Here is a 27,659-nt window from a genome sequence, read left to right on the forward strand (position 1 = left end):
TGGAATTGGGAACCGCTGATGTAGCCTATTGTAATGTTGTCTCTGGTGTTCTTGTCTGTGAGTGTAAATGCGTTCAGGGGGCGTGCCCTTTGACTGCGATTGCAGGGAGGGTGGGACGTTCCCTTTCAGTGCTATCAGGCTAAAGTTAGCATTTTCCAAGATCTCCTACTGCACCTTTAATGTCTTTAATGTTCACTTGTATGGAAATTAATAGCAATGCTGTTTAGTCTCAAAGCGAGTGGCATGTTTGAGTCATTATGATTCCTGCAGTCATTCGTTGAGCTTTGATGTCAGTCTGTCAAGTGTTTCCATGTGTGTTGTGATGCAACGTCTGTTTTCTGGCTGTGAACTGATGGTGACCATGATTCAGCTGTATTTTTTTGTCCCGAGTCATCTAAAATGATTTTTCTAGTCTAAAAAGATTACTCGCCATGTATTTGTAATTCATGTGCAGGGGAACAGCTTGCAAAACCTTTTATATCTAGGGCCTTCACAGGTTTCTGATGTTATTGAAACATTCATTTTGAGAACTGAAAATTAAAGTCAGCGTTTCTAAACCTGTTTTCTAAGAGCAGTGTACTTGTCAGGTGGTCTTAAAGCAATGTATTTTACTACATTTTCTCATTTCTTACATATTTTCTTGTTGTTTTTACCCATCCAGGGCAACGATGTGGGTTACTGGGAAGGGGAAACCAACAGGACCCTGAGGCTTGTGTAAATGTGCTTCCCGACCGCCTCAGTCGTCTGAGAAGGTCAGACCTCCCTGTGGCACACTTGGGCCGCTGGCACTAAGATGTCCCTCAGTAGTGACACTGCAGGCGGGAAAGGTGTGGACTCTAATGCGGTGGACACTTATGACAGCGGGGATGAGTGGGATATTGGTGTAGGCAACCTGATCATTGACCTCGACGCCGACTTGGAAAAAGACAAGCTTGAAATGTCTGGCACTAAGGATGGGGATGGAATGGCTGCTGCCTCGAGCGCCGTAGCTGCATTGCCGGACAACATAAAGTTCATTAACCCGGTGCCTCCTCCGCCGATCAAAGACAGCAAATCCAAAGCTAAGCGTAGCAAGAATTCCAAGGACAGTAGCAAGTCCTCGACCTCTGATGGGGCCAAAAAGGATGCCCAGGGACGGACCCAAAATGAGGGCACTGGGCCAACCGTGGGAAGCGGTTCCACAGCTTTACCTTCCGGGAAAGGTTCTGATAAAAGTAATAAAGCCTCCCGTAATGTTCCGAGTGGAAAAAAGGACAAGGAGGGTTCTGGGAAAAGCAAGAAGGAGAAAAACGAAGGGGTACAAGCTGGGAACGTGCCCTCGGAAAAGGACCCATCGGCACAGGTTATGCCTTTAGGCCAGGCACGCAATACCCCGTTTGAGGGGACGCAAAATTTGGACCTTGTTGGTGCTGAGCAACTAGGGAATATTACCCTCGATACCACTGGAATAGTCACACCTTTGGCTATCAAGAGTGAACCAGAAGAAGTGGAAAATAATGACTGCAGGACCATGAAAAAAGTGAAAAGCGAAAAGGTGAGTCCACTGGTGTTTTCTTTGCTCTCAAAACAAAAATTGCATTGTCTGGTGTTCAGTTGGGTTTTACGTTTCTGTTCGTATAAGAATCTGGTTGAGTATTATAAACAGTGATTTGTATAATGCATTAGAAGCTGGAAGCTAATGCTGTTCCAACTGTTAGATGGCAACCAGTGACTTAGTGGCACCTGACATATCCTGGTGTGCCAATTTGCTTGCTGCGTTTCCTTCGGCACTAGTCCATTTTAAAGAGCGGAAAACAGGGCATGCTTAGTTTGGTGGTCTAGATGTCAATTTAGTAATGCATATAGCACTGCCAAAAGAGATTTAGAAAAGAGGCCAGATGTCCAGAGATACAAGACCATCAGATCCCACGATTTTGTGTACTTCCATTTTAGTTCTTATATGAATAAAGGAATTGTGTATAAGAACAGCTGTAATGCTAATAAGATAATTGTACCAATTGTTGTTAACCAAATAACTATCTTGCCAAATGGTTAAGCCTTAGTCTGTCTTGTTACGGAGCTCATGTTTATTGTGAGATATCATCTTATATTTACATGCAGTTTTTCTGTCTGATTGAAGTTCTTGTTGCTCAATCTTGTTTGAATTGAGTTGTTGGCTGATTGTAGGGGTTTTCTCGATTATTCATTGCACTCAATTATTGGCCTACTAGTTCTTAAGGAGTTCTGGCAGCTGGTCTAATTTGTAGCTTGATCTCATGTTAAAACAAGAATCCATGCCTCAACAGATTGTTCTTAGAAGAATGTAGAGTTCGCCATATTCCCCACGGGAGCATCTACTAACACACGTTTTCTTTTGCAAATATGAGATACATAGATCAGCGAAGACTAATGTATTAGTAGTCTTTGAAGTCATTAAATTCTGAGAACTTATTATATTACACTGCTTTTAGTTGAACATTGACTAAGCCGGGCTTGTGCATTACCAACGGAGAGGATAGACCAGTGTATCTGCTTACAACAGATCTGTGAAATTCCTTGCTAGTGACTCAGTCAGTAGTTGTTCATACTCACAGCATTGTGTTCCCTACATAGTGGGCCTCCGGGGAGCCATTGAAATGTAACACATGGACGCCTTGCTTACTTTCAGTTGTGACAGGCAGCCAAATATAGGCTACTGGAAAGAGCAACAAGGGGTTTTCTTTAGACAGAACTGATGGTGATCTCTTTGTAATGTCCTTGAAAAAGATTTTTTGGGTAACTATGGCTTGAAGTTGAATGTTTTAAAACCATTTTACTTTGTTTTTGTGTGTTTTTAAAGTAATTTCAGTAAACACTATTCCCTTTTTTGTCCAAAAAATGTGAGTTAACAACAGTTCTGTCTACTTTAATTGTGTTCCTGTTTAGGGGTGGGAATCGCAGGGTACCTCACGATACGATACGAATCACGATACATGGCTCACGATACTATAATATCACGAATATAGCGATTCTACGATAATCTATATATTGTTAGACAATCCTATAACGATACATCACGATATCTGTCTAACTATGAAAACAAAATGCCTGTGAAAAGTTTGTGCAAGTTTTCTCTCTTTATTCAAGTCTAAACTGATAGAAAACAGCACAAAAAGTTCTGTAAATCAAATTTAACATGTTAAGTAAATTAATCATTTTATTCTTGGACTTATTAAAGCTTACACATTTCTTTGTGTGTAAACCAACACATTTAACTGCTTATCAACTGTATATATTTATATAAAAGATACATATTTGTATATACATAACTTTATATACAAAAGATTAGGCTATTTACTCCTCAATTAAAATGTTTTTAAAAAAGGTATTTTAAAACACGTCTATTATACTATGAATTATAGGCCACTGCAGTCATCAATAAAAATCAATTAAATAAGAAGCTTTAGCTTATTTCAAGCACCGACTTTCCAAAACAACCTGTTTAACACAAAATATGTTTCTTCTCATTTTTTTTCACTATGTAATATTAGAAAGATTAAGGGAATAAATGAAAGCAGTTAGCTATATACCGTTATCAGGATATGTTGAAGTAGATTCGTCTTGTTGTCTCTGAGAGAATATGTGGTGTCAGATGCAGAAAGCTCCATCATTACTCTGTCATTCCGTTTTTACTTTCACTTTCTGCACAGTGAATTGACTGAGATTAAGGGTGTACTCACACTAGGCACGGTTGCCTTGAACCGAGCGCGATTGTTCCCCCTCCCCACTCCCCCACTGGCCTGCACTCATATTGCACTTTAATGTTATGGGCCAGAGCACGCTTACATCATTCACGATGCAACTTTTTGTTTTAAAAAAAAAAAACAGGAAGAAAAGCACTTTTGCTAATAGACTGCCTAATAGATTTATCATTTATGCCGTGCAGTGATTTTCACTTGATTGCGCTGCACGTATCAGATGATTATTACGGAGGCAGCTGACGTTGATGGAGGAATTTGCAGCTGTTCATCAATAAGATGAGAACCAGGCCCGTTATAATCCTAAATATACTTGATTTAATTCAATTAATTGATAAGTGTACTGTAGTAGTAGTAATAGATGTATGCTGTCGTAATGATGACAGTAGCGCACACAAAATAGTAGCTGTTCCGTGCTTCGGCACAGTTAGCGATCAGACTACATGCGTACCGTGCCTGATCCCAAATGAGCCGTGCTCTGGCCCACCTCTTCCAAGCGAGCCAGGGACGGCCAGACGAACCGCGCCCGGGCACAGTACGATCACACTAGTCAAACGAACCGGGCTTTGGAGGTCAAACGCACTCGGGCACGGTTCAGATCGCCTAGTGAGAGTACACCCTAAGACGTTCACCGGCATAACTCTTGCGCAAAGTTTGCACATTGCTTGTGTTTGATATCCATTGGCTCACCTTCATGGTTTTAAACAGAAATATTTCCAACATTGCAACGTAACCAATTACCCCCGTAATTGACACCACTGCGTCGTATCGAACCGAACGGAACCGTGAATTTTGTGAACCATTACACCCCTACAAATTGGATATCGGCCAGTATATATATATTTATTTATGACTGATATTGGATATATACCAACCAATAATTGCCATCAAATATTGCCTATAATTATTTTTGCCGTCATATAAATCATTTAAAGTAATTTTTTTTCTCTTAAAAACAATATTTTAATAACAGTTAAATCTTTAGCCAATCTCAAAATTAATATCAATTGAATTCATTCAGTACATAAGGTTTTTTATATTTTATAATGTTGTGATGCCTAAAATCACTTGTATTTTTAAAAATGATTGAAGTTTAGTTGTGTTTTTAAGTGTTTTATTAAGTGTTCTATTCAGTTTTAAATGTTGTTTATTTTATTTTATTTTATTTTAATTTATTTAGTAGTCCAGTAGTACAAAATAGTACAGTAATTAAATTCTAACATTTATTGGTTATTTGCCATAACATTTGTATAATTGTTGACTTATCATACTGGCCAGAATTTCAAAATTGGTGTATCCCTACATTTTGAAAAATTATTTTTTTAATATTTTATTTTAGTTATTATTATTATTGTTGTTGTCTTTGCTATTATTATTATTATTATTATTACCATTTCATTTTTTTATTAATTTGCTTTTTACTTTTTTTTTTTTTGGAATGCCATTCCTAGTCTTTATCATCTTACAAATCAAGTCATGCTCTTTTTTTTTTTTCTCTCAATGAATATCCAGTTTCATTCAGAAGCAGCTAAACATTACAGCCATTAAGTGAGTTGTGAATGCCGTTTCACATTGAACATGTTGTACATAACATGTCTACTGTTGACACTCGAACCATTTGCTCGTCTGCATCCCATGCCGTCATTCGTTATAGCCGCGTTGATTCAGCAGTCTGCATTCTCACCCTAAATATAGAGGCAATTGCTTTGAGTTGGTGGAAGTTGCTCTCAGACCGCACGACGCGCACTGTGAATTCGCCCCAGCAGCGAGATCAGAGCTCATGGTCGTAACTCTGACTGGCGTGAGTTGCTAAGTTTATTGCTCCATTGGATGGTGATCCAGGAAATCCTTTTTGAGGGTTTCGCCGGGTGTGCGAATGTTTAATATTGGGATCTTTACTGCCCATAAACTGTGTTTTCCAACATCTGGATCTCCGCTTGAGTCGAAAACAGGCCGGCCGTGGGTTCACACCCGTTGTTATTGGCTCAGGCGGGGAATTAGCTGCCGTTGTAGACTACAGCTCAGTGGATTTGTTAGACGGCCAGTGAATAAACCATCTCAAGATAATCCAGATTTAAAGATCTGGGTGTGATGCAACCCTTTTGTTTGCACATGATGGTATCGCCGCTTCAGAAAAGCCACCTGGAAATGGAGTTTATTGCATTTTACTGTTTTCGTTTGCTTCAGTACTTAACAGTTAACTTGATGTTAATGTGGTTTTTGTATAGCCAACTACCAGTCAGACTTTCTTCACAAAATGTAATCTAGTTAAACCACACAATTCTATTGCGTCAGTTTTTTGGCGCTTGACGGATTAGTTGTGCTTGTAATTAATTAAAGCTTTTAACTTGGGTATGTTGTAAAACCACACAAGCTTTTCTCTGATTGTTTGCTTTAAGTATTGTTGCTCTAAAGGTGACTTTTTTTAGTCCTGTCCCTCGGGGTCTTAAGCGTTCTAGACTAAGAGTGAACATTCGTAATCCCAGGAGACGCATTAAGCTTTTCTTCGAGCTCTTCTTGGCAGCTGTTTTTGTTTCCTAGAACCTTATCAAAACACACCAGCTTTGGCGTAAATGCCCGATGCGTTGTGATTAGCGTGACGTGCCACGTACTTATTTTAAATAACTTATTTTATTAAACCTCGTCGACAGAAGCGCCACGGTAACAGCGCGTGGTATTTCAGTACCGATCTGTCAACCCACATGCTCTGGCACGCCGTGCTCCATTTTAAGGGATGCTGACAGGAACACGGATTGATTTATAGTTTCTCTTTTTCTCCCTGTCAGAGGATTGATCTTGTTCTAGTAAATACCCAGGTTATTTTTTCCCTCTTAACACTTCTTAAGGTTTCATTATTTGGTGGATACTTGTTCCCCGAGGCGATCTGTGTATCGCAGGGCTTTCGATGCTTCGTAAGGCTGTAGTTTTGGCGTAATCCTGGCTGACATGCCAACAACAGGATTAGGTTTATCGTTATGCGATGGCGTCGAGCCTCACTTTTCTCTCTCTCGTTTGCAGACTCTCCACGTTGGAGTGTCTTTCTTTGAAAAATTCACGTTGGGCTGCTTGTTTTGCCTGGGCGTAATTGCTACATCCTCACCAATAAATCCAGCGGAAGATAAAGATGGAGAGGTGGGAACCGGTGAATCGTGATGGCCTTTCCTCTCTCTCTCTCTCTCTCTCTCTGTATGTTTTACTGCTTTGTGATTCAGCCATTAACTCTGACAGTCAAGTCATCTTTTTTCTTTATAATTAAGCAGTGTTTGCTAAGACAACCGTCACTGTTACTATTACTCATGCTTTGTGATTTGAACAACATCATTGATTTCAGTGTTAGAGGTGGGGTTGGGATTTAAGAACTAGTCTTATTCAGAACCAGTTCTGTTTAAGAAATATTGGTACTGAATGGTTTTCATGACATTGGTTTTTGTTAACCATTCATCCAACAGCACGACCCGTGGTGTTTTATACATGGCCAAATCACAAATCAGTGACAGCCTGGCATTTAGTCCAAAATCAATCCAAAAGACTCATTCTTAAATCCATGAGTTATCAGTTTTAGAGTTTTGTTTTAATAAATAGTCATTTTTTTTAAAAAGCGTTGCTTTTGTGTAACGCTTAGATGGGTGCTGCTCCTTCAAAAGTACTAAAATAATAATTTTAGTACTCCGCTTAATCGTTTATGGAGCTATAATTATATAATTGTAAATGTCCTTTACGAATTAAGAACTGGTCTTACTTAAAACAAAATTTATTTAATGAAAAATATAAAATCTCAAAATGAATGCGCATATTTGTTCTGTACATTATAATGTTGTGTTGTCTAAAACCATTTTTTAGATAAGTTTTTAGTGCTTTTTTATTTAAACAAATAGAATTGTTAGAATACCTATAGAATTGTTTTAGTATTTTTATTTTATGTTTAATTACTATTTTATATTTTGTTTTAATTTTATTATTATTAATAATAATTAAATGATTATTTAAATTTTAAATTATCAATTATACTTTTCACCATCTAAATCAGGTTGCCTTTAATTTATTTCATAAATACAGCAAGTGAATGATTTTCATGTTATGCGTTTTCGTCAACAATTCATACAAAAATTGTCTGATTTGTGATCAACTGACTCTTGAACTGATTTTATTAAATGAATCAGGCTTGCGACAGTCTCAAATTCAAGAGCTTCAGAGTTTTGTTGTAATTAATAGTGTTTTTTAATTTAATAAAGTAAAAAATATAAGCATTTTAATACTAATTAATACAGAGATTGCTCCTTCAAAAGTATTAAAAGGACCAGAATTGTGAACCAGAATCATTCACTTCCTTGAGATTCCCATCCCTGCCTCAAAGCCGCATGTCACTGTTGTTATTTAATTTGTTTATTCATATTAATATTTAAATTACATAAACAAATTGACACATTGCAATCTATTGAATTTGGTCTCAAATGATCAAGCATTTGAATCTTGCTATGGTGGCGAGGCCTGCGAAAGCCTTCAGAGAAATGTGAAACAAAGCCCTTTCATGGCCGCCTCTCCCCTCCCTCCGGTTTTTCTCCATCTTTCTTTCTCTCCCTCCCGTCCTCATGTGCTCGCTCTGACTCTTAGCGAGCGTGTGTGTGTGCAGCGAGCCGTGGGGGAAGGGAAAGGAAGAGCGAGCGAGCGAGAGCAGCTGTCCTTTGCTGTCAACCAGTGCATTTTCCAATGCACCTCATTCCGTGTGTCTGTGCGCGAGTAGTGAGGAGAGTGGAGGGGGAGGGGAGGGTAAGATCCATGCTGCTGCGAGGAAATGCGGTTTTCAGTGGAGAGATGCCGTTCAGTTTTCTGTTCTTTGCCGTTGACAGCGTTTTAGCGTGTGCATGCATGCATGCATGCGTGTGTGTGTGCGCTGTTGCACGTGTGCATTCAGCAAGAGTGGCGGCCATGTTTGAAAAGGGCACATAAGAGGAGGAATATACTACTAGGTTAAGTTTTGCAGGTTTTATTTTTATTTTTCATCACTTTAAGGTATCTAATTTGAAGACAACATTAAATCTTTAATAATATATCTGGTAGTGTTGGGCAATATGCTCCATAAACATATCGTCCTATCGTCAGCCTGTGAGTTCGCCGATACACGATATTATCGTGCTAATTAATTTAATTATTTACTTACTTAGTTTCATAGCCGAAGAGTTAACCAACTCCAGCATAAGGCTAAAAGCAGCCTAATGTTAGTATAATCTATCAACTACACATATCTTTTTAGTCAAGTAGCATATGGAAGTCATGTCATAAAATACTTTTAATATAACAGTTATTCAAACAGCAGCTACAGAAAATGAGCAAAGAACATTTACATTATCAAAGAACATCATCACTGACTTCAGTCTAGCACGAGTTTATGCACTTTAAAAAACACTCCCGTTATAATCAGTGAAGCTGTCTACACTGTATGATAAATAAATCTCTCATACTTGCATCGCACGTAAATCTGCACTTTGTTGTTTATGATGAGAGAATTCGCGAGTGAGCTGACAACAACAACAAAACTCAGCTGTTTCAGCGATGACTCATCTGAACGCCTCTGATTGGACACTGCATTCATAAACTCAACAGAATCGTGTGTGATTGTTTATAATGCGCAACACTGTAAAAACGCGGAAAAATAAATAAGAAACTATTAATTTAATTTGAATTTAGATAGTATCACTAATTTTAATTAGTATCACTAGCCTGATAATATAATAATAATAATAATAATAATAATCGTCTTGCTATCGTCAAAGGCATCAGCCACAGGTAATATCTCTGACTATCGTCGATACACAATACTATTGTCTATCTGCACAACCCTAATATGTGGTGTATAGTGAACAATTCGTCATTGTGCTAATCTAAAGCAGGGATTCCCAAACTTTTTTTGTCAGCTGAACTCTTTGACCTTAAATATATTTGAAGTTAATATTTCAATAATTTAACACGTTCAGGGTCCTCTAATTGGTCGTCCAAAGGAAATGCAGGCAAAATAAATAGATATGTATTCACTCAAAACATGGGTAAAGAAATCTTTTTCGCAAATATGTCAGTTGTTTTATTTACAATAAGTTTTCTTTTTTACATTTTTATAATTTAGTAAATTAGCTTCTTAACAACTCACAAACCCCTTGCAGTTCCCTCCTGAGCCACCAGCCACGAACCCTAGTTTGGGAAACCCTGATCTGAAGAATTAAAATGTTTGTTTTCATAATATTTTGCACAATAAATTCCCTTTCTCCGCTTCTGCAACAACGTTTTTTTCTCTTGCTGATGTAAGCAAGGCCGTGTGGGTGGGGCAGTGACATCATAGCGTACTTTTCACAATCCATTTGAATAAGATGTCCCATTTCTTGCTAAGCACACAATTTGGCTCAGAAATGTGTCCAATTATTTAAGTTAATTGTGTTGAATGCCATTTCATGTTGTCATCTTCATAAAAGTGTAAATAAAGAACAAAATTACAAGTGTTCACTCAAAACACGGTTAAAAAGCGAGCAGGGCAGTGTGAAAGAAACCCATTCACGGCTTGTTTCTGAGATCAGCAACCTCTCTTTTCTCATCCCCGTCCGTTCCCAAGTTGACAGCAGCCAGGAAGCCTGTACTCCATTAAAACAAAGCTTTTCCAGTTGGGAGAGGAGGGGAGTTCTGAATTTTCCTGGAATGTCTCCTCGTTTTGGGTCTCTTGCTCCTCCTGGGCCGAGGCTCCAATCTTTTTGTGTCTTTTCCGAAACAAGAGGTTTCTCGCCACACTGTAAATCCTTTACTGGTGTTTACAGTGTCGGCAGTGACCTTTTCTCATCTAATTTCTTTCCCTGTCTCTCACATTTGCGTTCCCCCCCTCCTGTAGTTCCTCCCCTTTCTCTCACCCCTCATGTAACTTTGGCACAGCGTCTCGGCTCTTGAACGGAGAGGCTGTTAAACTCCCTCACCGCACAATTTGTGAAGGCTGCCCCTGTGTATTTTAGGCCCCTGGGTTAGCGAGCCAGGAAACGCCCATGCTGTCCCGTCTACAGCTCAAACAGAGAGCGAAAGACTCGTCTGAGCTGCAGTTATGAAAGCAAAGGACATCCAGACAACAAACACCGCCAGCTAGGAGGGTAAGAACTCGGGAGACAAAACTGTAGCATTCAGAAAACGGACTGACTTGATTTACATCCACATTGAAGTAATTTAATTGAACTGCAGCACTAAAATGTACTTCCATTTTCAGTGCACTAGTTCTGCTCTAGCAAACCCGACATCGTTTGATTGAATGCAAACCGCAACAACAGGCTACTCTTTGTTTGTTGTTTTTATATTTCCAGGGAACATGTGGTATTACGCCAGAAGCGAACGGTGCATGTGGCGCAATTATTATCAGTAAAGATATCTACACTACAAGCTTTGTGATAACAGAGATAGCTTTGTTGATAGAGCGATCGCTTCCAGTGTAGATTGGGATTATTGAATCCATCTGGTGAGAGGCCGTTCACATCTGATTGGAACAGGAAGAGAACTTGAGACACGTTTTTCAAATTTGAACTAGTTTTAATGCAACGCTCATGGTGCAAGATCCTCACCATGACCGAAGACATTGATAGACCAACACTTGAAAATCTAAAGATTATTTCCCCTTATAGTATTATGTTCGAATTCTGGGTGCAATTTTTATGTTTCAAGTCAAAATGACCCTAATTGGGTTCAGTACAATTCACCAAAAATCACAGCATGAAAACAAAAAAGAAAATCAGATAAAATAGTAAACCTTTAACATTAACACTTTTAATTGTTGTAAATGTAATCTTTTTAAATTATTTTTGTGCACCAAGATCCTTGGTTTGATTCCCAGTGAAATTACCATGATAAAAACACTATCAGTCTACATTTATTCGGATAAAAGCCAAAATGGTCTGCCAAAATGCATACATGTAAATACGTGCAAAGTTCTGACGTTACCGATCTTGTTATTTATTTATTTTTATTTATTTTGGGTCTGTGCATCTGCCGTTAGCCATAAATTTGCAGCTCGAATTGACCCGCGAACATCAGTATCGTAATAGAAACTTTGTACGCACATCCCACAACTCCTCAAAGTGTCAAAACTTTGCAGACACTAATGGCTCTTTTCCACTGCGTGGTACGACTCGGCTCGGCACGGCTCAGTACGGTTCGGCTCGGCACGAAATTTTCACAAAATGTAAAAAAAGAAAAAAGAAAATCCTAGGTTAACCATATTTCCAAAAGTTCGATTTTGTGTCACGAGTCAAATTGACCTGCAACATAGGCTAATTGAAAGGGTTTAAACTTGTCTTTTAGTGATAATCACATTTTCCTAGCCCTTCAAAAGTTTTTCCGTAATTAAAATTGTTAAAGAGCATTTCCTAATTTTACTCGGACTAACTTCTCAGGCTTTAAACAATCGCGTGTCCCCGATAACCCCGTGAAACGTCTTTTCTCATGGGCTCCAGTTTGCACGCTTGTATTAGAACAGACAACATCTATAAATGGGTCAAGGCAGAGGAACTTTGTGAGTCAATCCATTGATTGTGTGCTGAAAGGAGAATATGAGCATATCTGTTTCATGCTCGACGTCTTTGTGCTTTTGTGTGAATGTGTGCCTCTCCCCTCACCGGTTCACACTGTTCTTGTGTGTAAACAGCGTGGTGTTAACCGAGGTCAGGACTACACAAAACCACAATGTTTTATTTATCTGTTTACCTCACTCTCGCTCTCCTTCCTCTGCAGGCCTGATCCAGCCTCACCGCAGGCTGTCACACGCTCAGACCGAGGAGGCCATTGCGTTGCATGCAAGCCTATTGGATAGGTCCAGACTGGCCCCCCTGCTTGTTTCTTTTTTTGAGCGAACAAAAAGAGAAACCAGATGCATTGGCTTCATGTATTTTTTTTCCCCGAAATGTGAAAAGCCTATTCATGCACAGAGTGAGTTTGTCAGATTTTTTGCCATTGTTTTTTTTATGCAGCATTGCTCTTAGTGTGAAAAGTCTTGGTCAACTAAATGTTGACTATCTTCGTAGCTTGGAGTTAGATGAGGTCTATGCAGCAGTGCTGTTTTAGTATTATTTACATACTAATACAATATTATTAGTAGGCTATATAAATAATGTAAATTATTATTAGTATATAAATATTATTAATACTTTGAATTAGCTTTTCTATATTCAGTTTTTATTTAAATTAATTTAAATTTTTTTTATGTGCTTTTGTCATTTTTATTGGTTTTTGTTTTTTTTATATTTTTATTTAGCTTTAATTTCATTTGTAGTAATCATCAGCATTTCTAATTTTCATGCAAGTTTTTAATCTAATATTCTTAATTCAGTAAACAGAAACATATTTTTGTTGACGGTTCCTTCAACTCAATTTATTCTCCATTCAAACATCTGATAAACGGTAATAAAATCAATCTCTCGTGCTCTCTATAAATGCCGTGTATCCGTGTCTTCATGAACAGCAAGCCTTGTTGTGCAGATTTGCTTGAATTTACTTCCTCCCCCTTTGTGTTTGGTCTAGAAACCGAATCTGACATAGGGATGGAACGATTACCGGTTTCACGTTAAATCACGATAAAATGCCCTGACGGTTAGTATTATCGTTTAAAATTGAATTATCATCAAAACCGTATTTGATTATTGTGATTTGGAAAACTCGCGGTAAATCCTGTCCAGCCAGCATCAGTCGACGCAGAAGCAGCATGCAATGTTGTTGTTGTTGTTAATGTTTTCAGTGTGTGTATCAGTTCTTTTCGAACATGTTCATCTAATTTTAACAAAACCGTGATAATATTGATAACCGTGATAACTTTGGTCACTATAATCGTGATATGAAATTTTCATACCGTTACATCCCTAATCTGACATCAGATTATTTATCAGAGAACAATCGGTGCCTTTTAGGATATCAGGAGGATATCACACTTAATGCCCTGCTCAAATCTGAGCTATTTTTAAATAAATCCACAGCAGTGGAAGAGCTCTGAAAACCGCTATGGGGTTGTGGGTAGTCATCTTTTTATAAGACAATTTGTTCTCACGAGCTTCCTTTTTTCTCTCTTTAAGAAACTCTTAAAGAAACTCAAATTTAATTTAAGATTATCGCAGACTATTGTGTTAAGATATTGTTTGCTAACGGACACTATGCTAATTGCCAGCTAATATGCGTCTGCATTGAATCCCAAATAACAGCGTCTGGTGAACTGACAGCTAAAAGCTCTGGCTGGCGCTGCCCGTGTTCTCATTTACAACGCACACACCTCACACTGATAATGAGCTCAAAGTGGAAAAACTTTGCTTTCTCTCCGACAGGTACACTGACAGGTGCGCTGGCAGGTTACACCAGTGTCTGTCTGGGCCTGAAGAGGTCGGCTTTGCAGAGAAGGCTGCTTTAATGAGATTACAGCATTGATCTGAAAGTCTAACGCTACTGAGGCTCTGAAAAGGAAGAAATAATGTGGAGGTTTTTTTTTTTGCACAAAATGATTTGCAGCAACAAAACGACCTGAAGTCATAGTCAGAGTTGGCGATGGTGGAGCACAACTCAAATTTATGCAGATGAGTTGTGTTGTGAGTAGGAACCAAGCGGCAACCTCCCCCTCTCTCTCGTGAAGCCAACAAGGAAGTGACTTAAACTGTAATTCATCGACTGGCCACTAGAGGCTGGCTGCAAAAGGGAGTCAAATCCCATAGACTCCCCATTTTAAAATGCCCAACTTTACAGCAGAAAAAAACATGGAACCAACAGCACAAGAGATTGAATTGCTGTCAGTCTGAATGTCACTGTTGCTAAAGAGTTCTGGTTTTAGTAAGACAGACACAAGGCCTATTTATCCAAGTGTGTGGTGGTTTTTTTTCCTGACTGTTCTAGAATGCAGACATTTGTGTGTGTGTGGCTCTGTATGTGAGCAAGCTGGGAAGGATGGTGAAGTGAAAACAACAGAGTCATGCCTTTTTTATGTTGTGTGTTAAAAATGCATCAGGCATAAATGTTTAAAGGCAGGTGCCAGTTCGGTTCAGGCTCTCTGAGAGTTTGCTGCTGCTCTCACCTCATCTCATCTCTCCTGACAGGACTCAAACTTTACCGCCAGACAAACGAAAAGTTTTGAGAAATGCTATATGAATTCTCCAGAGATATGGCAGAGCTTTGTTTATAACCCTTGTTTCACTTTCCTTCTTTGTCCGTCTGAGGTTTTCTATTTTTTTCTCTAACCCTAACCCTAACCATGTCCTAACAGTAGGATAAATCAATTTTAGTAAAAGGCCAGACACACATTTTGTGCAAGTATGCAAATGCATATTATGCAGATCAATTGTCTACATTTGACCGCTGAAAAAGTGTCATAGCATTACCATTTTTTGAACGTACTCTAGTAGTACCATGTTATTCTTTGAAATGCTTTGTACAAAGATACCATGTTATATATGAATATGGTAATGTACCACAGTATTGCCATCACTTGAAGGTACTGTTATGCACTGTTTCAACCTTTCAGTTTTTCACCCGTCTTTGAACTCTTCATTTATGTCAGTGACCTGTTTTAGGTTTGCGTATCATTTCTGCCAGACCTTTGGTTAACCTGTTAGTTGCTCTGCATTTTGCAACCGTGCAGTTGAAAGTGCTGTTCTTATGAAATGCGTGCATTTATCTATTTGTGAAAGGTGGAAAAAGAACTTTCAGTATGACTGTGTTGCACAAATCTGAGAGCTCTGGCAAATTTCACTGCTGTTCCTCTCTCTCTCATTCTCTTACTTAATTGTCCTTGTATCCGTAGGGCCCTGAAGGTGCAGTCAGGGGGAGGAATGAAGGGATTTATGAGGTGTTAGCATGAAGGGGCCCCCTGGCCTCCTGCGCACTGTGTGTTAGAGAATGTCAAGCGTTCTGTGAACTGCGTCGCTGTGAGAGCCGTTGCACGCAGTGACTGCTCAACTGTGGAATGTGTTTTCAGTTCATGGTTTATCTCCCAAACCTGTGTGTCCATGTAGTTCCTTGGCTTACACCCTGAACTGTGAAACAAGGCGATAGTCTTTGTCTCTTTCGGAAGAAAAACACATCAATTGTTAACAGTTGCAAGAAAATGCAGTGTGACAGAAGCCACCGCTTTGAAAAGAAGATTTGTTACAGCCCAGTTGAGTTTGAGAAAAGCCGAATGTGTGATTGATTCAGAATTTGAGCTTGAGAGCTGAACTGCTATGAAAAGCCTCACCCTGAACCCCTCGATCTATTCAGAGTCCCGTGTGATTGCCCGTTAAACTCCCCTCTCTTTCCCCAACTCAGCCGGCGTCTGAATCCTCTCCACTCCACCTACTTGACGCTTTTGCGCAGAGGATTAAACAAGGAGTGCTTTGGTTCCCACTTGGGGAACTGTGCAGGGGCTTGCGTTCCTGCAACCTTCCATCGACAGCAGCCTGGGACACAAAGCGGGCATGTGTTCTCTGCCAAGGGACCTGATGGCATTTCTGGGCCTCTGAGTCTCTCTGGATTAGCGCCCTGGAATCTGGCTGCCTGGAAGCAGCGAGCCAGACGGGCCCCACCAGCGGTACCTTGTCACATGCTTGGCCATCCATCTGTAGACGCTCTATCAGGCCTTTGTGAGGAGGACCTTGTTCTGAAACGGCACAGATATTCAGGGGTCCATTCTTCATACCTTGCTTAAAGAGCAGGTCATATGGGTTTTTTAAAAATATCTCTTTTGCAGTTTATAACGTAGCTATCCTTAAATGAAAACAATTTGCAAAGTTGTTAATCAAAAAAGTGCATGATAAATAAAGATATTGTCTCTCAAAAGAGAGAGTCGATTCTGAATCGCCTTAACGAGTCGTCATATTTTCGAATCTTTTGCCTGTTACCGGTATACGTCACTGGGTAACACATTTGCATAATCCCCTTTTGCTTGTTACTGGTATACGTCACTGGGTAACACATTTGCATAATCCCCGCCTGCCCGCGAAATATGAACAGAGTCTGACCTGCCCACAAACACTTCCGCTAGACTAGTTAGTGTGTTTACATCATGTTGAGAAGACTCTATGTTCAAGGATACCACAGAAATACAATTCAAACCTTTTGTTTCATTTTACCAAGGACTGCTTCTCTAATCTTGGCTTTTATCTTCGTTGGCTTCTTCTATCTTCTTTATTTGGACTAACAAGCTCTCCGAAGCACAACCTGTAAGTACAATTGATATGTTATGTGTACATTTTCAATTGGGTGCTCAAAATCAAGTTTTTGTGCTAATATGGGATGTATACCTAGTGCAGCTTTAGGTTTCCGGGTAAAGCACGATATTACTGTCGTTCTGATAATTCGCTGTGAACCCACTATTTCCTAAGAATGTGCGATTAATGTAGACTGACGTTATTCTAATTACTTCGTTTAATAATAAAGAATGTACTGTCTTACTGAAGTAGTTCTGATAATTCGCTGTGAACCCACTATTTCCTAAGAATGTGTCGATTAATGTAGACTGACGTTCTAATTACTACGTTTAATAATAATGTAGTATAGCACACAGACTTTATAATCATTGTGAAATTGCTGTTTATTTTGCTGCACCAGCAGTTATAGAGTTAATGCGGGAGAGACGAGCGAGTTAGTTAGGCTGGTGCGCCTGTGTGTGTCGTGTGTGAATGTCGTTCTTCAAACATTACAATAGACATATTTTGGTTTACAAACTATTGTTTCATACGTTAGCACTCGGCTAACGTATCCACCATTATTGTTTTAAGTGTTCACAGTTTAGCAGCTAAACTTTAGCTGTGGGCACAATTCGCTTGCATACTGTAAGTGTTTTTGTATTTTATGTCATTATTATAACAACGGATTGGAGCACTATATTATTGTTTTATGCAAAGGTGCTTTGTCAATGGTAGCGCTCGCTAACTTGCTCAAGGAATCCTCTCTGTGCCAATCACAACAGATCTGTGATGATTTAAAAGATTCCAGATCTTCTAATTGTGATAACTGATCTCTGGCTAATTTAGTTCTTTAAACGAATTTGCGGATTTGATTAAAACATCTCGATTAAGTGGTCTAAGATTACTATGCGCTCTCGTGTTCCCCAAAAAGGGCATATGTATTGATACTCTAAACCACGATCACCAATGCAGCAATTGGCTGGTGGCAAGGCAACGTAATGACATTATGTAATTAAAAAAGACACCTGACAAAAAACTTGACAAATTTCTGGACCGTTATAAGGAAACAGCCAAGCGAACAAAACTATATAAATGTTGTAACAGATAAATGAAATGTGCACTGTTTTTAATTTATTTGTATGAAGAACCAACCAATCCAAGATCATGCCAAATCATCAACAGTCAAATCCAGCTAACCGAGTTAGCGATTTACGACGAACGGACCCCTGGTATCTGCTCAATGTTTAATTCCAAAAAGTTCTTCCAAATACCACAGTAATTGGACTCCCGGAAGAGCCACGGATCAGAGCCTAATATCAAATGTCTGCCGAGCATTTGTAACTATGGTTACCAAAAGATGGAGATGAGATTCTGAAAGGAGTGGAGGTGAACAAAGAAACATTGGATGTACTTTTCAGTTATGCAGAACTGAACCAGAAGAACCTGTATAATGTATTCCATATTTTTGCCAAGAACTTTAGACATTCTTTAAGTAACCTGATTTGAAGAGGTTTTATATGGCCTTCACACATTGTGCATCGAACAGGGTCAACTGCATTTGGCCCAATTTATTGCCCTCGTTACGGAATAAAAACACTAATGGATTCTTACTCCATCCTTAAAAAGTTTCAAATGCATGACCTCAGGTTTTCTCTGGAATTCCACAGAGTTTCCGGCACTCAGCCAGTGTTTCACGCCCGGCAGAAGAAGCAAGGTTTTGACCCCACAAATTACCACAAAGCTGCTTCCACTTTGGGCAGAGAAAGCAAAAATCCCCAAATCTTTACCCCTGCATGTGTTCTAAAAAACCAGCATCCCTGCCTCCCACATCATTTTTGACATTCTTGCGTTTCATCGGGCTCTGCTGGTTTGTTTGAGGAGGATTTGTCCTTATTACATACCCAGAGAGCCCTGTGGTTAAAACCACAATGGTTTTTCCTACCATTCCTGGCAAAGCAAAGGTGCTGAGCCCCAAAAGATAAACCACCTGTCATCATTTGTGCCTGAATTAACTTGTCTTATTTGCGGTCCTGTAGGTCAACGCTGTTTTAGTTGCAGCCTCTCTGAACCCCAGTGACGTTTGCAATCCCAGAGTGTTTTCATAAGTCTTTGGCCAGCACATATTCCTTGCTCTTTTTTTCAATCTGGATTGATTGAAGTCTTCACTCTCTTGCCCTATTTCTCTCTCCCTCTCTCCTTCTCTCTCTCTGAGTCAGAATTGATTGAAAGCAGCTCTCTCGCTCGCTCCTGGAGTGCTTGCATGCAGGCTTCCCTCCAGAGTACACTTAAGGACTTTTCCACTCCTCCTGACAGGCATCAGTAATCAAGTCCTTGTCCTGATCCAGGAAGCGTGTGTTGGTATTCAGGCCCTGCTGTCTCTCTCTGGCTGCCGCTGAGATCGGATCAGCATGCTGGTAATTCATATTCGAAACTGTCCTCGTGCTGCACCCTTCTCTGAGGAACCGTCAGAATAAATCCGGCTATTCATCAAAGTTCTGTAGATCTGCCTGTCTCAGCTTGGTGAAAATGGAGATGTTTAGACACATATACACCTGATACATTCAGCTGCTCAAATTCTGTTTATTGTGCGGTATGAGAAATGTTTGAATGCGTGAATATTTTATCAGCCCTCATCTGGAATGACAGGCAAAAGTAGCAGCTCTTCTTTGTTAATCACATGGATAAGAAAGAGAGATATTAAAGAATTTTACTTGACGTGCACCGACGTGCAGTTAGGAAAGGGATAATGAGCTAGAAAATGTCTGAGGGATGGAATAAGATGCTTTCCATTTATTGCCCTAATGCCTGTTTTGGAAGGAAGGTTGGAAGGTGCTAAAGTTTGTAATTCAGATGTCATTGACTTTTTCTTGATTTATATTCTAGGTTCATCAGCTGTGGACACTTTACAGGTGCTAGGGTTTCCTCTTTCTCTCAAAGGTGAGAATTTTTGTGTCTGGACTTAAAGGGAGTACTACTAAATGAGCTAAAATCTTGCAGGAATGAAGGAACTGTTAAGGCCTTTGGCCAGCAACAGCTGTATGTCAAGTGGAAAGATGTCTGAAAGAGAGACCATTCTCTAGACTATTTCTTTGATAAATGATAGACCTACCATTATTAGCAAAGTCCATTTAAACCTTGATGGCTTGCTTGTTGCCCTTGTGCAGCTATTTTATCTCTTTATCTTAAACTCAAATCAGGCCAACTTTTTAGGTTAGTCAACAAATTGAGCTCTTGGTTACTGTTTGATCGCGTCACCAAAACTGTCATTTTTCGGTACAATTTATTCAGTCTTCTCGCTAGGGATGCACGATATTATCGGACCAATATCGGAATCGGCCGATAATGGCTTTAAATTTAAATATCGCCATCGGCCCGATATGACAAATAATGCCGATATGTCTTGCCGATAAGAGGAGTACATTAACTCACATGTGCTCATGGTGTGCTAGCGATTAGATCATGTCAACAGTGCAATTAGATCACGTCAGCATTGTGGCTCATTCTTGAAGCAAAGTTTTGCCTGAATGGTGATTGATCTGAATGGTTTTAGATCGCTGCATTTAAACTGAAAATGCACGTAAAGAATGACGTGTTCTGTGTATGATGATAGAGTAAACAGTAATAGCACGTACAGTGGCAGCAGTGGCAGGACTCCCCCGGGTCCTAATGCTCAGTAAGGAATTTTAATTCCGTAGGGTGCGCTGTTGGCCTACTCCTAATAAAATGAAAGCAAAATACACAAATAATATTTAGACTGTGTTTCTGATTAAATAAAACAGTAATTGATGCCATAAAATCAGGAGTATGTTTTGATTTAAAGGTCAGAAGCTATAGCTTACATGAATATAAATAATCACAAACATGACACTTAAATTAAATAATTTTATATATACTGATTTATTCATTCATGTGTAATATGTTATATTTTTGAAACAAATTTTGAGCTCTAAAAGCTCTAATTTTCAGAATTTGTACAACTCTTTCGTTTTAGATCATTTACAAATGTTAAATCATAAAATAAAATATTAATGTTACCACTGCATCTTTCTGATAAAAAATGCAGTGATTAATATATAGTTTATTTGTAGTTATTTTCAAATCTTCAATGTAATGTCATTATATAAAATAACTTTATTATCGTTTATTTAATTCTAACAAATAAGTTCTTGTTAAAGACTAACCAAAATAATTATATATTGGTATCGGCATTGGCTATCGGCCAAAATGAGTTAAAAATTATCGGCATATCGGATATCGGCAAAAATCCAATATCGTGCATCCCTACTTCTCGCTTATTTGGCCGAACACTGAAAGAGATTTATTTGCTATTTTCAGCCGAATAATTTCGGTTGTCGAACATTCGGTGCATCCCTATGATCAACCTCAGAAGGAAGAGCTGTTTTTCATCGCACAGTGTATGGACTGTGTTTGAAGTAACAACAGGGGGTGCAACAAAAACTGACCCCTTAGCCTAGGAAAGGCCACATCAAAGTCCTCAAGCCTGTTCTGGAGGCAAGCCAGACTCTTTCTCTCTCTCTCCCTCTCTGTAATCTGTGGTTCACCTCTCCTCTGAGTGCAAGAAGGCACTCTGGGTTCTCATTACCTTGTGTCTCTCTGCCCTGCAAATTGATCCCTTGGCTCTGGATGAAATGGTGCAGTTGCTGAGTTCTCAGATTAAACCCTTTTTCCTTTTAAGGATCTGCCTCACAAGAGGAAACTGGGTTTTGTTCTGAGCCAAGAGAGCTGGTGCTTGCAGAATGCAGTATTTCATGGCTAAGATCTAGAATTACTTCTAGAGTTCACAGGTGATTATGACCTTAACCAGAATTTTAGATCTCACAGTCAAACAGCAGAGGCTATGGAATGGTTATCCAATTATCGGCTCAACCTGGCAGAGGTTTTAGGGAAACCAAGAATATCCTAACTTGAGCTGAGTAATTCACAACCTCTTGACTTCAGTATGGCTCTTGTATTTAGGGCCTGGAGGAGCCCAATGTTTGGGATCTCCTCTTGGAATTTGAAATCATCTTGATGTCAGATCAAGTTAGAAGGCATCATGTGATTTTTAACCTCATCAGTAGTCTTTGTTTTGTGTTTTAGAATCTTATATTTTGGTTTTTAGAATTGGTGTCGGGTTCATTGGATTCAACACCTTCCCATAATTCCATGGGCTGTTGAATCTGGGGTCAAGCATGTGGCCAGAATTTCCTCTTGGCTCTGCAGTGTGTTATCTGTTGTCATAACTTAACTCTTTTCCCTCCTACTCTACTCTCTTTCTCACCCCTCCCTTCCTCCTGCTACCCTCCTCCTCCCGTCCTCTCTCATTCAGTTTTATCTGGGCATTAGCGGATTAAGTGCTTGAACTAACGAGGTCATCAAACTAAGGCTTCTTTCTGAGAAAGGCAGAGCGAGAGTGTGAAAGAGATTTTCTAGTTTCAGAGTCCATGTTGTGGATACTGTCTACCCATGAGCATTTCGGTCTACCCAAGGGATGGCATCTACCAAAGAGCCCTTTGTTGAAGGATGCTCATGGTGAAATGACACACAAACACTCATCTTTAATCAGCCATTGCCTCACTCCCAGTGTCTCTTTATGCCTGTTCTTACCTGTCACTCAGAGGGGAGAAAACATCCTTGGCAGCAATGGGCAGCTAGGATTTGCATAATTGTGATTGTGAGCATCGCAACTTTACAGGGGAACTGCGGACCTTAATCTCCCTCCCTCTTGCTTTCTCTCTCTTTGTTCCTCTGAACACAGTTTGCTCAGGGTTTGCCCTTGCCTGCTAGACGTATTTAAACCTCACTTCACTCCTCTAAACATTTGAATGTATGCAAAGCGTTAGCCAGTGTCAGATTCATGGTGTAGGTTCTGTGGTAGAATCATATGTTCATTTTGCTGAAGTGGCTTTGTCTGAAATGGGCATCTGGGTAACCTTTGTTTTGACTTGTTAAAAATTAATATATTGCTAAATATATCAATGCTTTCTTTGTAAGATGATAGTTGATGTTGCTGTTCCATTTCATCCAAATTCCCAATCCAAGACCTGTGGCAATGTACACTTCAGTTAAGAAGATACTTAACTAAATGGTCATTGGTGATATTCGCTGACTGATGATGGGTAGTCATGTTTCCCTGTTTGGATGAAAGCGGAGGGGTGAGTCTCTTTCTATTTCTCATTACTATTCTATGCCTCGCTCTCCCTCTCCCTCTCTGGGAGGTTGCCCCTCCTTTCTGCTTTGCTGAACAGTAACAGGAAGCCTTTGAGAGGCTATAAATAGTTAGTGCTCTTTCTCCTCCTCCATTTCTCTCTGCATTTTTCTCTCTCCCCCTCTCTAAATCCCTGCAGATAGCTCACTGTAAGTGACAGGTCCGTTGTTGACTGGGGATGCAGTATTCAACCTCCCTGTAGCCCATGGTGCACCAGCAGTGTCGGCTGACTGCCAGCGCCCAGCAGATAAACTCTGCCTGAAGAGCTTCTCCAAGCCCTGCCAAGTCAAAAACACCCAGGGCGATTTTCCCCTCCTCTCTACCCCTTCCCTCCTCCTGCTGTTGGGCGAACAAGCGGTGTCCTTGTACCACAGCTCTCAACATTCAAGAGTGGTGTCAGTTACTCAGGGATCCTTCAGAGAGAGGGCTGTTTGAGTAGGTGGGAAAAAAGAGGGAGGACAAGGTGGGAGGTGAAGTAAATCAAGAATGTGAGAGGAGAGAAATGGAGGTAGGTTGGTTTTTGAAGTCTGTGGCGTTCAAGCTGCTCTGAGAAGTAAGCTTGTGGTTGTTAAAGACAGGTTGAAGAGAGTTTGTGTGTGATGTAAGGTCTGGCAGCTGAGATTTGCGGTGGGGCGGAAATAGTATCACAGTCTAAGGTCAACTCCGCCTTGCGTGGAACGCTAGTCCTCCCATTTCGGCCTCTCTTGTTCAGCCTCTTTTTTTGCTTTGCCTTCCAGCCTTAAGTTTTGCTCTGAGTACTGGTAATTGAATTTGTAACCATGAATCATTTTCGTTCTTGACTCTTAACCTCAGAATAGACAAGTCTTACAAAGCATGCATTTTCACAGTTACTCCATTTTCAGCAGCTTGCTTTTTGCTGATAGCTTATCTGTAAATGCTACCCCCAAATCTTTGTTTTTATATTGATGATGTTTCCGGTTTGACTCATTTCTTATGTTTCCTTTTTTAGCATCCTGCATGCATTTCCTGATTCTACAATTGTTTCGCTTTTATCTCACAACATAAAGATAGCTTCTGCTATCACCCCCGGTCCTCTTCATTGATAAACTCATTGTGTGCCAACGTTCAAGCCGTTGACTCCAGGGTTGTTTGTTCAGTCAGATGCCTTGGCTTTAGATGCAGTTCACCGCTGTTAGCCTTGTGCCGTCTCAGTTCTCCTGATTAGCAGATATCCGGCAACAGCTGGAATAAATGTTATTTAGTGCCCGTTTATTGCTGATGATGAAAAGAGGCATGTGCACAGTCAAAATAAAAGCAGACCAGCATACATATGGTACTGTTTAGAAGAAATGGATTTAAAGGTAAAAATGTAATTATCACTTTTAGCCATTTTAGGCATGCAAGATGTTATTTGTAAAGCTTCTTACCCAGTACTCCTCAGTTAGGCTATTTTACCAAAGTGCCTACATCAAACTCTATTGGAATCAATTGTGAGGTGAGTTTCTCATGCAGTTCACATGATGAGCATTATGTAGAGTTTTCCAAATCAGTCACTTATAAGGTTCCTATGTAGGCAGTAGATGAGGTTTGAGGAAGTATATCTGCATTGTCTGTCCTGAGATATAAAATATCCTTATGGCTATTCGACTCATTTTGTGTTAAAATGTTCATTACAGAGCATTGGTCACTGACGAATAGGATTACAAATGAGATTAAATCCAAAATCTGTTTGTGATTGTTGGCATGTGCTGGGTTGTTATCCAACATTTAGACAAGTTAATCTCCTCTGGAACGTTCTAAATCAAACACCAGTTCCCTGTTCAGTCCACATTGCCAAATTCCAAGAGCTGTTTCTTCTCCTCGTTCCCTCAGGGCTCCTTATCTTTATCAGCTCTTTCTTGACCCACCCCTCGCTCATTCCACCCCCTACTGCTAGTGCACCAGTGGCTGACCTTGAATGTGGGTTATTATTGTAATGAGCTCTGCTTATGTGGAATGACCTGAGGTCAGGAGAGCGGGACTTGGTTGGCCGAGAAACGTTGGGGTGGTCCAGTAGTTTCCATAGCACAGATGGAACTTTGGAACCCTGTTCAGTTTTGTGTCCAACAAAACTTTTCTTCAGCAGTTTAAATGCGTAACTTCTGGATGTGAATGGATTTTGTTGTGAAGTGGGGGTTTGTAATCGTTTCGAACTTGAAGTGTTTTTCTTTTTTGCTGACTCATTCCACTTACGCCTACAGCTTAAATGGTGCAAAACAAACTTTGAGAAGCCAGAGCTCGGTCTCAGTGGTGTATTGATGGAAACTGTCTGAGGGCGAGATTGTGACCTTTTCACAGAAACATTAAAGGGTTTCATCGCTAGTTGGGCTTTATGTAGAATCTTATGTTCTTTAGCATCAAGGACAATCCAGCCATACATTTTTGCCTAGATTCAAGCTGCCCAATTTTCAAAAACTCATGTTCGTCTTACCATAATACCATTGAGGCACAAGTCAATTTGCCTTCTAGTCTTTTGCAGGCCGAATTGTTAGTAGGGGTGGGCGATATTACCAAAATCTTATAAGTAATTTTATTTCACGGCAACGATATATATCACAATATTTGCTTTAAATAAGGTCTGTATGATATTTTGATAGCATAGTAATTTCATAATACCTGTCACCAGTGTCAATATCACAAAAAACTAATACTAGCCTAAATAAAAAAAAAAACACTCAAGCTCACAGAAGACAAGTAAACAGTCAACGATAAGAAATGCTACGTACATTGCATAAAGTAATTATATGTATAAGAACACTGCATATTCTTCACTGTGTAAATTTAATGTTTCTTATTAAATTCACAAAAGTGATTTAGTCAAGAGTTGTGAGAGATTTTCTCTCTTTTGTTGTTTGATTAACATGAATGACAGACAGGAGGAATGTTAGACTGCTGTTACTTTAAGAGCTGCCCGGATCCAATATAACCCACTGTTACATGTGTTTTTTATTTCTCAGCTGTTTGCTTTCACTTAAGACCTAAATTACTGTGTTTACAAAGATACTTGCAAAGACGGCCATTTTGACACATACAAGTGTGTATTTAATTGATTAAGGCCTATAAAATGGGAAAAATAACTGTTCAATATGAGCACCGTCTTCACATGCTCGCGCCTCTCAGACTTTCGCTGCTGATTGCGTTTCAACGGCTTAAAATCACTTGTTTTTAAACCGCAATGCTTAAAAATGCATGCAAAAGTTGCCGTGACCACGTAGCACATCGTCCAACATCATCCAAAATCCGATTGACAGATTTCTACCGATTAATTGTGTCTTTTGGTATATCACCCACCCCTAATTGTTAACCTAACACCGTGTCCTAATACGTGATGAGTTTCTAACAAAGAGAAAATTAACTGAAGACACTTTAACAGCCACTCAGATTTGCATTTCACTTTTAATTTTCAGATCTTGATAAGCTACGCAACCAAGCTTCTAAAATCCACAGATGGAGAAACGAGACTGCGGGGTTTCGATTTGCAATCTTGCCATTCCTCGGGTTGAGGTTCACACTATCTTGATTGTTACGCTGTCTGTCTGGGAGCTTTTCGGCTCGGCTCTTGCTTGCGTTGAGGTCAGATTACTCAGAGCTGTACTAGGCTGTTTTTTTTAGGCTACACAAATACATCTTCACCAACACTCCCCTTTCCCCCCTACGCTCTCTTCCACTTGTTTTCTCCTCTCAGATTGTCTGTTTTCACGCATGGGCTGAAAAGTGAGAGCACCCCAGAGGTGAACTGGCGCTGATCCATCTTAGAGAAACTGGGGCAAAAGCGGAGAAAGCCAGTCTAAATGCTGTGGTGTCTACAGTACCAGTGAGTAAAAGCCTGGCTTTATGTGTGCTGCATTTCACATTGTTGTGGTTTAATAATACTTTTACACTCTGTGTTCACAATGACAGTGCTTTGAATGACGGAAAGTCATTCAATTTCACTGAGAATTGGAGCGACAACAATCACTGGTAATGCAATAATGTTGAAGGCTACTAGCAACCAAGAGAAGAAAATATGAGTTGACACCAGGATTAAAGCTAAATATTATCGGTTTTCACAGTGATTTTTCTCGTTATGAACCAGACCATGACTCACTGTCTTAACGTACATGCTGTTGACCATTGAGCTATTTGTTGGTTGGTTGGATTGATCAATTAAAATGGTTGGTTTAAAAATCAAAGTTGAGTCATGTTTTTGTGGTGACGGTGCAAACGTGTAGGCGCGGGTCTGCTTTGCCGTGCTTTCATTGCTTGTTTTAACAGCCCAGATGTTGTTGTAAAACAGATTTTAACTGTGCAGCCTGGATGTACAGTTTTAATGTGAACAGTCCTTATCTTTATTCAGTCCAACAGTCCAATCTTTATCTGCACATCTGTGGAAAAGAGCAACACATCAATTTATATCTTGAGTTAAGTGTTGCTTAAAGGGTTAGTTCACCCAAAAATGAAAATACCTGCGCTTCCGCGTTCGTCACTTCTAAGCGGCGCATGCAAGCCGACCTCATACGTCATCCGCCAATTTTATTATGTTTTTATGGGCTGCTTCCGTTTACAACAGTGAGCGCAAGCTAGATTAAAGTGATTATTACGTTTTGA

At 39.7% G+C, this 27,659-nt stretch overlaps 1 protein-coding gene across 1 annotated transcript in view; it reads left to right on the forward strand.

The window, feature by feature from the left end:
• znf609a (zinc finger protein 609a) overlaps positions 1-27,659 on the forward strand; it is a 106,411-nt gene that overhangs the window by 39,228 nt on the left and 39,524 nt on the right. Inside the window, exon 2 of the mRNA XM_016573679.1 lies at positions 662-1,534. Coding sequence (XP_016429165.1) covers positions 794-1,534 — 741 coding nt within the window. The 5' untranslated portion in view covers positions 662-793. The remainder of the gene's footprint in view (positions 1-661; positions 1,535-27,659) is intronic.

Source organism: Sinocyclocheilus rhinocerous, unplaced genomic scaffold, assembly GCF_001515625.1.
Source record: "Sinocyclocheilus rhinocerous isolate Xijiao unplaced genomic scaffold, SAMN03320098_v1.1 scaffold2308, whole genome shotgun sequence".
Lineage (NCBI taxonomy): Eukaryota > Metazoa > Chordata > Actinopteri > Cypriniformes > Cyprinidae > Sinocyclocheilus > Sinocyclocheilus rhinocerous.